This window comes from Silurus aristotelis (assembly GCF_946808225.1).
Source record: "Silurus aristotelis genome assembly, chromosome: 9".
In the NCBI taxonomy this organism is placed as follows: domain Eukaryota; kingdom Metazoa; phylum Chordata; class Actinopteri; order Siluriformes; family Siluridae; genus Silurus; species Silurus aristotelis.
In genome coordinates, this window is record NC_139582.1 from 7,386,462 (window position 1) to 7,400,899 (window position 14,438).

The following is a 14,438-nucleotide window of genomic DNA, read 5'->3' on the forward strand; positions in this document are numbered from 1 at the left end:
AATCCAGAAATCACAATGTATGATTTTTTAACTATTTATTTGTATGATACAGCTGCAAATAAGTATTTGAACACCTGAGAAAGTCAATGTTAATATTTGGTACAGTAGCCTTTGTTTGCAATTACAGAGGTCAAACGTTTCCTGTAGTTTTTCACCAGGTTTGCACACACTGCAGGAGGGATTTTGGCCCACTCCTCCACACAGATCTTCTCTAGATCAGTCAGGTTTCTGGCCTGTTGCTGAAAAACACGGAGTTTGAGCTCCCTCCAAAGATTCTCTATTGGGTTTAGGTCTGGAGACTGGCTAGGCCACGCCAGAACCTTGATATGCTTTTTACAGAGCCACTCCTTGGTTATCCTGGCTGTGTGCTTCGGGTCATTGTCATGTTGGAAGACCCAGCCTTGACCCATCTTTAATGCTCTAACTGAGGGAAGGAGGTTGTTCCCCAAAATCTCGCAATACATGGCCCCGGTCATCCTCTCCTTAATACAGTGCAGTCGCCCTGTCCCATGTGCAGAAAAACACCCCCAAAGCATGATGCTACCACCCCATGCTTCACAGTAGGGATGGTACTCATCATTCTTCTTCCTCCAAACACGTTTAGTGGAATTATGACCCAAAAGTTCTATTTTGGTCTCATCTGAACACATGACTTTCTCCCATGACTCCTCTGGATCATCCAAATGGTCATTGGCAAACTTAAGACGTGCCTGGACATGTGCTGGTTTAAGCAGGGGAAACTTCCGTACCATGCATGATTTCAAACCATGACGTCTTAGTGTATTACCAACATTAACCTTGGAAACGGTGGTCCCAGCTCTTTTCAGGTCATTGACCAGCTCCTCCCGTGTAGTTCTGGGCTGATTTCTCACCATCCTTAGGATCATTGAGACCCCACGAGGTGAGATCTTGCATGGAGCCCCAGTCCGAGGGAGATTGACAGTCATGTTTAGCTTCTTCCATTTTCTAATGATTGCTCCAACAGTGGACCTTTTTTCACCAAGCTGCTTGGCAATTTCCCCGTAGCCCTTTCCAGCCTTGTGGAGGTGTACAATTTTGTCTCTAGTGTCTTTGGACAGCTCTTTGGTCTTGGCCATGTTAGTAGTTGGATTCTTACTGATTGTATGGGGTGGACAGGTGTCTTTATGCAGCTAACGACCTCAAACAGGTGCATCTAATTTAGGATAATAAATATAGTGAAGGTGGACATTTTAAAGGCAGACTAACAGGTCTTTGAGGGTCAGAATTCTAGCTGATAGACAGGTGTTCAAATACTTTTTTGCAGCTGTATCATACAAATAAATAGTTTAAAAATCATATATTGTGATTTCTGGATTTTTTTTTTAGATTATGTCTCTCACAGTGGACATGCACCTACGATGACAATTTCAGACCCCTCCATGTTTTCTAAGTGGGAGAACTTGCAAAATAGCAGGGTGTTCAAATACTTATTTTCCTCACTGTATATATATATATATATATATAATCAATCAAAGAAAAAGAAATCAACATTAAACCCAGATCACATTTTTATTAAAGTGAAAATTCGAATTATTGATGTATGCTATTTTCTGAACTTTATAGAAAATTATGCAAATCTATTGCATTTCTCTAAAGAGTATGCAAAGTTTGAGACACAAGTTAATTTGCACGTTTCTGCATTGCTAAAAATGGAAATATAATGACACTGTGCTATTTTATTTACATCGTCTAAACATTTCTGACTTAGCTATTACTAAAAAACTATTGTAGTCCTTCCATTTGCGATTGCAATTCTCATTCTCCTGCTATGTAGACATAAAGAAAGGCCCCTGCAATTTCATTAGCATTTTTGCCACGCCATTATATTATGCTTTATATATTAATATACTACACAATTTTATTTTATATACTAGGCTGTTATATCATACCCTACTTGGATTGCTTATGCAGTGAATAGGATGTCATTTGGGATTCAGCCAGTCTTTTGGCAGGGTATAAGGGTTGGCTGATTGCTCAATGCATTATAGGTTTTGCCAAGGAAATGTACTTGGCCTCCTTTTGAACTCAAAATGAATTATCCACTTGTTGCTATAAGATGTCAGCCTTGCAAACCTAAAATGTATTTTAATATGAATTATAGTTCATCCAGATCTCAGAGCTTGATTATTTAATGTTTATTTTACTGAAATGTAACAGAACACCATATGAGTCTATGAAGCACAATGAGCTTGTAGATGTAATATTAGAGGTTCTATCTCTAGCACACTTAACCCTTACCATACACTATGGGGCTTATATTAAGCAATACTCTTATAATACTGTCTTTAAAAAATACAAGCAGAATGATATGTGAGCGTTTTTTGTTACTTAAAATTCATAAACTGCAATTTGTCATTCTTTTTGTGTCTCTTTGGTTAGTACTTAATTCAAATTGTGTACAGTCACAGTGTTCTTGGTTTTTATCAACACTTAAGTTCAGCTTTGGATTCATTTACTTTAACAACAGAGACATTTAAAGAAATATACTAAATAAATATATTCAGTATTGTTGGCAGGTATTTTATATAATAGATTATACATAAATACAAACATAAATAGCACATTTTTATACTATAACCTTGGTAATGGGGCTTAGTGTTAGTATGTCATTTGTAAATGTGTGTTAGATGCAATGATATGGATATTTATCATCTTGTGAACCAATCATTCTAGGAATGGGCCCATTTGTGGCAGTTTTTGAGTTTCTTTTTTTAGAAAAATTGACATTTTTATTGCTGATATTGCATACAAGAATATCTGTAAAAACTAAACCCATTTAGTGCATTTAATTGCCATATTGCATCAAAATGCAAATACAAATGTATAAGTTTCTTTCGGCTTCTCCCGTTAGGGGTCGCCACAGCGGATCCTCCGCACGTTTGATTTGGCATATGTTTTACGCTGGATGCCCTTCCTAACGCAACCCTCCCCAATTTATCCGGGCTTGGGACCGGCACTGAGAGTGGCTGGGGATGGTTCCCTGACCGGGAATCGAACCCGGGTCGCAGCAGTGAGAGCGCTGCATCTTAACCACTAGACCACCAGGGGACCCTGCAAATACAAATGTATAATTAAATAAAATCATAAAAATATATAAAAATCTATTTTAAATTACTCTAAAAAAAGGTAAACGCACTGTACAGTGTTTTCTTAATGTTTTCATTTGAAATGATCCCAAACTTTTGAAACTTTCTGTCATTTTCTTTGACCTGAATCTTCTCCTTACCCCTCAATATTTTCATCCCGTTCCACCTTCATTCTGCGGCATCTTCTGTGTTTACCTGTCCGGAGCTCTCCAGAGTTTAGCAGGTGGTACGTCGGTAATAATGGTCTTTGTGGAAACACAGTGCGCCGTTAAATAATTTAAATAATGATTATTTTGTATTTTAAGTATTTGAGTTACTCAAGGAATCGTTTTAGAAGTAGTTATAATTGCATCATTTTGGATTTTAGAACATGATGACTTTTTTAAAAACATGACTTTAGGTACTTATTGCTTTCCTGACTATCCTCCTATCTCTGTATGAACATTTGGTATGCTGTCCTTGCATTTAAACTAGAAAGCACTCTAAGCAAAATACTTTTGAATTGACATTATCCCAGCTCTCTGAAACCATGGTATGACCAAACAACTAGCTCCAGTGAATACCATACAAAATGGATTACATTAAGCCTCCATTTAAGCACCATATAAGGAAACAAAAAAAAATGATCTAATATTTATAAGATTTAAGTCTGATATGAAAAATACATATTAATTAAGCACAACATGAAAATCTGAATTTCAGAAAAAGCTGGATAAAGTGTGCCTGCAAACAGCACGTGGAACTTCTTTGATTAGTCAGTATGAAAAGGCACTTAAAGCATTAATCCCTACAAGACTAAATATCTATAATCTCACTGCTTTATTGTTATGCCATAATATTTATGAAGGTGAAATTATCTTAGGAAAATGAACTGCGGTCATATCTTCACATGTTTTGGATGTGCAAATGTAATAATTTTTAATATGTCTGTATACAGCTGACCTTTCTGCTGTGAAAGTACAGCCTGGCATTGCTGTATGCAGATAAGCAGAACAAACTGATTGCTCTAGTTATACTCATATAACCATTGTTCTCAGAAAAAAATTAAGTATGTGACTTAATGTTGCTGTGTGGTTGAAGTCTGGGTGCCATATGTTAGCTACAAATATCTGATAGTGTTATAAAATCCATCTGTCTTCTATACTTCTATACTTCAAAACTGTAGATCCAAATGGTTGGCTTATATCTGCACAGGAAACACCGGCATATAAAGCCCTATGATTAATCTTTTCTGTTTTTTGTGAGAAAAAAAAAACTATTTGTTAAAAGGATCCAGGCTAAAAAACAGGGCGTATCCAGAAGCGTTTTGACTTTTACTTGAACACAAGATGTAAGGGGAGTGAACTAACTGAACTCTTATCTTCAGGATACAAGAAAGGCCAGCTTTGAGTGTGAGTCATGAAAACACAGCATGCAGCATGAATCCCTTAGATCGGTGCTGTTCACCATATCTATAGGACTCTTTCAAGAACTAGCTTGTAAGTGATATGCAGACCCACATTGAGGTATGCTCAGGAGACACGCACATTTATAGTAGAATAAGATTTTAAGATATTGTATTCTTTTTACAATTATAATAAGTGTGTGTGTTGTGTGTGGTTATCTAATAATGTGGTAGTTAAAAAATGCATTTAAAAGTGTGTGGATATTAAAGTATGCATTGTCTAGTGTATTTAGTCTTATAGTTTATGTGAATTATGTTAAATAGGCTTGTTTTCCATTCAGTAAAATGATTTAGGTAGGATTTCAGACTCTGAAGAGCAAACAGAATTTTTCTACTGCCTCTAATTGCTGCCTCTGGTAGCCTTGGAGCATTGCTGTAGTCCGGAGTAATCAATAGCACACAATAACTCATACTGATGGCTTTTTGAAGAATGATTGAGTGCAGTGAGAACTGATCGACTTCTGTATTAATAAGCCTTACAGTGTCTTTCTGAAATAACTCATATGGATTAGTTTTCTCCCATTTAATTAGCAGGCAGACAAAGGATTTTACAGTAATGAAGTCATGGAGAACGCTAGCATTTGTATATTTCCAATTAATTAGTAGTAGCAAGTAATCTCAATTAAATACTATATTAATGTCCATTGTACTTAAAACTATTTGCACAGGGCCTGTAATGGAAATTTGGTTTAGAATAAAGATACTGATGACTGATACACTTTTAACAGTGCATAAAAATGTATCATCAGCAACAATAGCACTTAACAATAACAGCTCAGAACAACAGGGAGGTGTTGCATTGTGTAGCTTGACCCTGAACTGGGTAAAGTGGCCACATGAAATGAGTTTCAGACAACACCACCACTAGCAGTAACAACAACCACTGCAAGAGAAATCTAACAAAGTCATTTTTGCATTAAGCTTCATGCACTAAGTAAACTGAAGGAAGATTATTTGCGCATGTAATACAATCAGATACAGTATGCATGAAGGTACCCAAATATTTAGAAAATTTAACGAAAGAAAATAATATATGTTGATTGAAACGATCCTGAAACAAGGAACTGCAATATGATTACACCAAAGCATTTTTAGTCATCTGTGACAATTAGCATACCGTATTTTCTGGACTATAAGCTGCTACTTTTTTTCCGAAGTGGCTTATTTATGAATAATGGGGTTTTTCCGGTTCCACAAACTTCAAGCCAAAAAACTGAGCCCCATAACATTAGACCAATTAAATTTCCGAACGGAACTGGAAAAACGCACCTCACCTGTGTTTTGAGCTGCAAGGCATTGGGAGAAAATTTATAATTTTTTTAAATGCACGACGATGCCAAAAGAAAAACTCTCGAGACAAATAGTTGTGAAAGGAAGGAGGAAGACAGTGAACAATGACTTTCTTGGTCGGCTACTGTTTAGATACAAGCCGTTGTAGCGCGTTGAGTCTGGGTGAATGGAGAGCTTGCTAACTCCAGTTGCAACAAAAATCGTATAAGCACAGACAGGTTTCCAAAACTCGTGCTTTTTTATTTTTCTTGGCAACAGCGTTACGGGTTAGTCAAAGAAACTTAAAAATGAGCATCAGAAAATAATAAGAACATATTCCTTGGTCTTGCACACATGCAGTTATATATGGGTGCGCTTTATAGTCCGGAAATTACGGTACATTCTTTTCTATTTTTCTCATCTGGATTTTTTTTGTGTTTCTTGTAACAGACAGGGCCATGTGTGGATATGTCTGATCAGGACATATACATTTTATTTAAATTTTATATTTAATATAATTAATTCATAGTTCAAGCCTTTATATTTCTTATAGTTATTTCTATATGCAAAAGAAAATCATCACTAAAAGCTCCTTTTGGTTATATAGAGCTGTTCAATAGGTTATTATCTTGAGAATAAACTGTTGTGTCTATGTGCTTTACTTGTCACAGAAGTTTCTTGATCCATTAATAATAAAGCTGTGTAATATGTGGCCTGTTACTTAACACATGATTTCTGTTGACAGAGACAAGAGGGCATTATATTAGTACTCAAGAGCTACTCACTGTTTATCGTTCTACTAATAATACTATGTTTAGAAGCTGATAAGAAAATGCAAACCTGTCTATGTGCAGAGTGGGTTTGTATATTGTATATGTCCTGGTAACTGAACTATTTGTGGATGTAGTCCCTGACCTTTTGACCTCTCACTTGAAAAGTGTTCTGTACCAACATTATACGAAAACTTTGTAGCCATTTAAGTGCAATTGCTGATTAATCAGCATGTGTGTTAATGGATGAGAACCCCTTGTTATAATATTTGTAGCGTGTGTACATGTGAATGTATTGCATATGTTTCTCTTTGACCTCTCTTATGTAAAATCTTTTAAAGATTGATAAACTGCAGCAGAACAGCGACTCCGTGTATTTCAGAGATGGCATACGACGCATCGATTTTGTCCTGTCCTACACTGACGAGAAAGACGGAGACAAGAAAGCGGTATGTGAACTTTTATTCAAATGGATTTGTACTCTGAGTAACTCTTCTAATTCTGTCTGATATCTGGAGTCAGTATCAGCATATTTCTCTGTAACATGGTGATGGTTGAGAAACTGCCAGCAGTCTTCACACAATTAACAGTGTTGCAGCAGTGAAGATACAGTTTAAAAATAATCTAGGAAATGATTATTTACAAAGGCCACATGATCAGCTAGTTTATGTTCTGTTCTTGTTCTTGTTGTATGTGTTCTTGCGAGATTTCAGTACACAGCATTGTTTAGTCTTTTTAGTACATTAGTCATATGCACTGGCTTAATTGGAAATTTTAGCTCAGCAATAATTCTTGTCTAGTCACACCATTCTAGTCTCCTTTGGGACATATTACAACACAGTTAACTTATTTTAAAACATATTACATTAATCCCTAAAGTAAGAGCAAATGCCAGTGTAATAGCATGACTCATGGAGGCAATAAAATTTAGCTTGAAAAAATTGTTTGTCTCCTCTCCTTCTAGAAGTCTTTCGTTCTTTTCATGAGTGGGCTTGTTTGTATTAATGCAAAACATTTCCTGTATATTAAATCACCTTCAGTAGGTTTTTTTGTCAGTGTTGTATGGAGCTAAAACAAAACCTGGGAGCAATATATTCAAGGTGGAATTTCACACAGGATTGGAGTGCTAGTCCATGCTATGTTGACAAAAATAGAGCTAGCAACAAATAGACACAATTAAGTTTAGCCAATCCACGATCCTGCATCTTTGAGGATGTGGAGAACCAGAAAGAGATCCATGTAGGCACAATCAAAGAAATACACATGGAGTAACCTGTGCTGAGGATTGTATCAAGCCTGTGGAGCTGGTGGATAAAAATGCTACTTGTTGCATCACTGTGTTTGGCCCTTAAGTATTTATTAATAAATCATTTTAAGTGCATGTTTATGAATCTGCCTCTGCCTTCTTTTTAGGAAAGAAGAAGAGAGTTTGAGGCCAACCTTGAAGATGCAGGTCTGGAGCTGGAGACTGAGGATAAACTGGTGAGAGTCTGATTCGAAAAGCAGAAACACCACATAGTAAACACTTCAGGAAAAGAGAATGAAAATTTTTTATTTCATTGTATTTTTGAAGGAGTCAGATAACCATAAAACATACTATCTGAAAATTCATGCACCTTGGGAAGTCCTGGCAACCTATGCAAAAGTGCTGAAGATCAAGGTGCCTTTTAAGAAGACGGACATCCCGAAAGGACGGGAAATCTCACTGGCTTGGCTCACACAGCTTATCCGCCTTCCCAGGAACATCATGAATCCCGACCCTGATTACTACACTGCACCCTTCAACAAGAACAAAGTCGACTTCTTCCTGATTGAGGACAGGGCGACCTTCTTCCCACCCTCCACCCGCAACAGGATTGTAAGTTAGGAAGGTTTAAATGAAAGTGCTCTCTTTGGTAACAAATTGTGTAATTTTTGTTTTCTAACCTTCATTTAGGTCTATTATATTCTTACAAGATGTTCATACTACAAGAAGGATCGAGTAGATAGAGAAAAGACTGGAATTAAGAGACTCTTGAACAACGGCACCTACACATATGCCTACCCACTCCATGATGTAAGAACAGCATTTCTTGTGTGTCTTCTTTATAGTTTAACTTCTTTTAATGGACACGAGCGCTGCATTGCTGATTGTACACTGTGTTTGTTCGAGTTGCAGTGCCGCTATTGGAAGAGAGCAAATGATCCACAATGTGAAAGTGAAAGATTTCACCTGTATAAGTATTGGGCTCGCTTTCTCTGCTTCTATAAAGAGCAACCTCTCAACCTAATCAGGTGGGAACATCTTTAATTGTGTGGAGAAACATAAAAATATAGGAAATTTGCTTATTGGAACTTGTGGGAAATGTGCAGTGTACTTGATGAGAAAACATGAAATGAAAAGATTACAAAATGAGGAAGAAAATATTTACAACACTGGTGGAAGTTCAGTGAAGTTCACCAAGAGATTTAAAAAAAAAAGATCTATCTCTCACTCTATTTTGTGTTAACACATTTTGGGCAATCAGTTTTGTGGCATTTATGTTGACTACAAGTGACAGTAGACATGTGGTTTATAAAAAAAAAAAAAACTATACTGTCAATATGCGCTTTTTTTTATTTTATTTTTTTTTATTTTTTATTACTGCTTACTGCATAACTTCAACTCAACAAGCTTAATATCTGACCTCCCACTCCAAACTACACAAGAGTATAAAACATAATCCTGTGTTATTTTTTTTATAAAGTATTCAGGGTTTCAGTCCCAATGTACCAGTCTTTAGTGCAGTGTAGATTTCAACTCTGTCTTTGGTTTTATAATTGGCATATTCAAGGGGTCATGTAGGATAACATTTCAAGACTTGAGCTATGTTGTTTCCACCTCCTTCCATACATCATTTTTGATACTATTAAGTCTGGGCTTTGACAGTAAAAGTTTGCATAGTGTATCTGCCCAATTTTAAATTTGACAGTGTGCTACATTAACAATAAATATACAAGATAAAACTTGAGCTTACTGAATAATTTACTATGATTGTAACCCTTTCATTGTTTTGTGTATTTGCAGCTATTCTAAAAGTGGAAGTAACACACTTGGGTTAAAGCAAGATTGTATTATTCCTTCCTAATTGCTTATAAAAATATTGTAAAACATTGGAATAAATAATAGAAATTACAAATATCTCACAATGTTAGCTAACAAAAAAGTGTACTCAGTTCAGGAATTATTATAAATGTACAATAACATATATTTGTTATTTGCATGAATTATACCCAAACACAAAATTCTTCAAAATGTTTTACATTTAAATTGAAAATTCACCGTGAATATTATTTTACATTAATTGAGCAGACCCTAGTATTGATTCCTGGCTTGCGGTACAGTTTGCACTTTGTATATCAGTATGTAGTGAAAGTAAAGTTTCCTGTTTGCCTTTAACAGGAAATACTATGGTGAGAAGATTGGCATCTACTTTGCTTGGCTCGGCTTCTACACAGAGATGCTGTTTTTTGCTGCTGTCATGGGTGTCATCTGTTTTTTGTATGGTTTACTCAGCTATGATGATAACATAACAAGGTTAGGATGCTATTAATAGTGTTCTACATCTCAGTGGAAAACAGAAACCATTTGTGTTTTGCTTGACCACTTAAAATCATAACTGATATTGATGTACATTATCTCAGTTTGTGATCTAAAATATTCCTAGTTTAGGTTTTTTTTATAAATATGCCATTTTCAGACAGAACTTAATTTTTCTTACCCTTGAAATTGATTATTCAGTAAAGAGATCTGCGACCCCAATATTGGCGGAACCATTGTCATGTGTCCTTTGTGTGATAAGAAGTGCACCTACTGGAAACTCAACTCAACTTGTTTGTCATCATGGGTGAGTAAGCTTGCTGTCATCAATGTCTCGCTGTCCATCCTTACTTCTATATGCCTAAGTTATGTTTTGGATTAAGATATTCAGTTCCAAATATCAAGTAAGCCCTGAGCTTGCAAGTTGTGAGGATCTACATTAGATATTAAATAGATATTAGGACAAATATTTTATACTAAATATGCACCGGATTTTTACCAGCTGTCTTTCAAGATAAGAGTATAATATGGTAACCATTTACCGTTTAGCTACAATAATATCAATAATATCTACAAATAATTTGCGGTCACAAGAACTTTAAAAGTTCTTAAAATCAAACCACATTACAATTTAATCACACCTTGTGTCTTCTTGCAGTTTTATGTTTCTCCTTTCTTTCTTTAGCAATCCCATCTGTTTGACAACGAGGGAACTGTGTTCTTTGCCATCTTCATGGGAATTTGGGGTAAGGTTATTCTCACCACACTGCCACCTACAGGTAGGAAAACATAAACAAACTGAGTACACCAACCTGGTCTCATGGGATAGAAATACATAAATAGGTTGGATGAAGCAGAACCAATTTGGTAACTATTTGTCTGATTAATTTGTCAACTTGGGGCAGTTGATTAAATTTTAGTAATTGGTGCATTTTAAAGCAGAACATGCACAGTGGGTCTTTGTTAATGATGCATGATAAAAATATTAATTAGAGGTCCCAGAGCGATCTTTTTCTCATGATGATAATGTTTAAAATATCACATACACAAAGAGACTGTTCCAGCCTGCTATTTCGCCAAATAGCAATACACTATAACTATTTATATTACAAAGCTCCATTGTTAACATTCATTCTTTCTTCTTGGCTTCTTTATTTTTTTACTCTTTTCCGATTCTGCAGTAACTCTATTTCTGGAATTATGGAAGCGGAGGCAGGCGAGGCTGGAGTACGAGTGGGATTTGGTGGATTTTGAAGAAGAGCAGCAGCAGCTTCAAATCAGACCTGAGTTTGAGTTGAAGTGCACCAACCGCCGTCTCAATCGTGTCACACAGGTAATTCAAAGCAGTGGGGTGATCACTCTGTGATGATTCACTTTGTCTTTAAAAACAAATTTACTTTCTCCAATTTGCTGTACTCAACATTATCTTTGCTTGACTAATTCCTAATAATTATTTTAGATTTTTCAATGCTAAAACATCTGAAAATAGTCAATGTGTTTTAAGTAGTTTTTATGACAAATGCATTGATTTATCTCAGGAAATGGAGCCATATTTGCCTTTAAGCAGCAAGTGTGCTCGTTTCTGCTTCTCTGGAGCTACAGTTCTGTTCTGGGTAAGTCGATGTACTTGTTTGCAAAAGCAACAACTATAATATGTATATATATAATATATATATTAGGGGTGGCACGGTACATGGAAAAACACCCGAACCGTTTGGTTCGCTTGTCTCGGTTCGGTTCGTGTGTGCGTCGCACGGTTTGACGCATGCGCAATGTAGCCCCATTCTCAGTTTCGACTCACAGTTTCGCGTGAACATACATATAGACAGTAAAAGTTAAGTAACGAGTGCTACAGAAATGGCAAGTGGAGGAGATAATGAAGGCTGCACGGAGTTGGCGGATGCGTCCGCGTCGTTCAAATCCGGTGTGTGGAAACATTTTGGATTTCATGTTACTTACGATGACAAAGGAAATAAAACAGTAGATAAAACTGCGACTGTGTGCAAGCATTGTGCAAAATGCATACAATATGCTAATGGCAACACTTCTAATATAACAGTTTATTTGAGAAGACATCACACCAATGTGTCGATACAAACAGCACCAACAGAAGAGAGCCGGTTAGAAAACACCTTCTACTGTCCGCAGCATTTAAGCAACCTCTTAGTGATCAGACGGACAGTGCAATAGCCATAACTAAAGCATTGGGGATGTTTATAGCAAAACATATGCAACTGTGCAGCGTGAATAAGTGTAAAGGATTTCGTCAGCTGATGAATGTACTCGAGCCGCGGTTTAATATTCCCTCTCGCCGACACTTTTTTTTTTTTTTTGCCAAATAAACGAAAAAGCATGTCATCATCAATGTCTTCTTTCTTGCTGTATCAAAAGCTCACCTAGCTTTTACTCAGAGATGGTCCCAATTATGTGATTAAAGTCAAGTCAAATTCAGTTAGTGCATGATTACATTACAAAAATGTTAATACTGTATCCTAAATTGTGGATAATTGAGCTAATAAGCTATATATCAAATGCTGAAGGAAATGTCTGGATTGTTGAAGATTAAAAGAAAAAATAACAAGAACCGTACAGAATCGAAAACCGTGACCCTAAAACCGTGATACGAACCAAACCGTGGGTTTTGTGAACCGTGCCACCCCTAATATAAATATATATATATATATATATATATATATATATATATATATATATATATATATATATATATAAAATTATCTGTTTCTAACTGAACCACCAAATCCATATCTATAATCAGTGATTTGTTTCTTCTGAAGACGTTCCTGATCGTGGCCTGTATAATGGGAGTGATTGCATACAGGTTAGCAGTTTATGCAGCTTTTGCTAGCATCATGAAGGACAGCACGACCAGCAAGATCCAGCTTGTGGGGTCTCTGATTACTCCACAGTTGGCCACCTCAGTTACAGCATCCTGCATCAATTTTGCTATTATCCTCATCCTTAACCTGCTGTATGAACATGTGGCCATACGTATCACTGATATGGGTAAGATGAAGCTTTACTGCCATATAAAAATGGTTTTCCATTTTTCAACACTTTCACATTTTAATACTTTGCAAGCATTATTTTTCTTTGCAAAAGCCAAGTATAGCATATAATATTTACATGACAATTGTAGACTGTTTTATATTTTGTTTGATGCTTTCTTTGTCCTTTATTTAAGTTTATTTCTGACTTATTTCAACCTTTCCTACAGAAATCCCAAAAACGCATCTGGAATATGAGAACAAGCTGACCATGAAGATGTTCATGTTCCAATTTGTCAATTACTACTCCTCCTGCTTCTATGTTGCCTTCTTTAAAGGCAAGTTTGTGGGTTACCCAGGCAACTACCACTACATGTATGGAAAGTGGACTAAACTGAGAAATGAGGAGGTGAGATTATCTTCGTCTTATGTATAGTTGTTTGCATTCCTATTTATAAAAATGTAACGTAAAACTGTTGAATCAGACTTTTTTGTTTTTGTGATGTATGATCCTCTGTAATCATACCCGTATACTGCACATTTCACATTCACTTAATGTGTTAAATCTGATTCCATGTGCACTGCTTCAGAATATACACAGCTGCATGTGTAATTTCCAGATGTGATCTTTTGCAGTGTGCTCCAGGAGGCTGTCTGATAGAGCTCACCACTCAGCTAGTGATTGTCATGACAGGCAAACAACTCGTGGGAAATATACAGGAAGCTTTGTTACCGTGAGTGTCCCCATGATCTATAAATCAGTTTATTATTCATTTAAAATCTAATTATTTATAAATAATATAATTGATTTAGTAAAATAGATAATTTAGTACTTGCAGTGAAACTAATGGAAACAACCTGCAGAATGTCAGTATTCTCTACAGCTTTTTTGTATTTTGTACTTTGTATTTATGTGACTTGAAAAGGTTTAATTTCTCACTTTCTTCAGCAAATAAATCATGATCAGGCAATATTAAAAAATTTCTTATAATAATACATTTTTCAGATTTTTTTTTTTTAGGAACAAAACACTAACAGCATTTAATTCCATCAATTATTACAGATGTCTCATATTGTATTTTTTAAGGAAATGATACAATAACAGTCTGACTTGCGTTTAAATTCAGGTTACTAAAGAATTGGTGGATCAGCAGGAAAGGTCGAAACCACCCAGAGAGCCGGTACAACCGATGGGAGCAAGACCGTGACTTACAAAGCTTTGGCCAGTTTGGTCTCTTCTACGAATACTTGGAGATGGGTATGGTTTCAGTCATATATACAATT

General features: G+C 36.0%; 1 protein-coding gene across 5 annotated transcripts in view; it reads left to right on the forward strand.

Moving 5' to 3' along the window:
• ano5b (anoctamin 5b) overlaps positions 1-14,438 on the forward strand; it is a 28,566-nt gene that overhangs the window by 9,133 nt on the left and 4,995 nt on the right. For 3 of the 5 annotated variants that reach the window (XR_014534951.1, XM_083549907.1, XM_083549908.1), the window contains 14 exons: positions 6,932-7,039; positions 8,004-8,072; positions 8,164-8,448; positions 8,527-8,646; positions 8,749-8,864; positions 10,012-10,146; positions 10,351-10,456; positions 10,835-10,895; positions 11,331-11,482; positions 11,688-11,762; positions 12,945-13,173; positions 13,385-13,563; positions 13,791-13,888; positions 14,282-14,412. Coding sequence is in view for 4 of the 5 variants with exons in the window: in XM_083549907.1 (XP_083406033.1) it covers positions 6,932-7,039; positions 8,004-8,072; positions 8,164-8,448; positions 8,527-8,646; positions 8,749-8,864; positions 10,012-10,146; positions 10,351-10,456; positions 10,835-10,895; positions 11,331-11,482; positions 11,688-11,762; positions 12,945-13,173; positions 13,385-13,563; positions 13,791-13,888; positions 14,282-14,412 (1,864 nt within the window). In the remaining variant the exon portion in view is untranslated. Of the gene's footprint in view, positions 1-4,215; positions 4,613-6,931; positions 7,040-8,003; positions 8,073-8,163; positions 8,449-8,526; positions 8,647-8,748; positions 8,865-10,011; positions 10,147-10,350; positions 10,457-10,834; positions 10,896-11,330; positions 11,483-11,687; positions 11,763-12,944; positions 13,174-13,384; positions 13,564-13,790; positions 13,889-14,281; positions 14,413-14,438 lie in introns of those variants that run through there. The other 2 variants (XM_083549909.1, XM_083549910.1) reach the window with 2 other exon arrangements.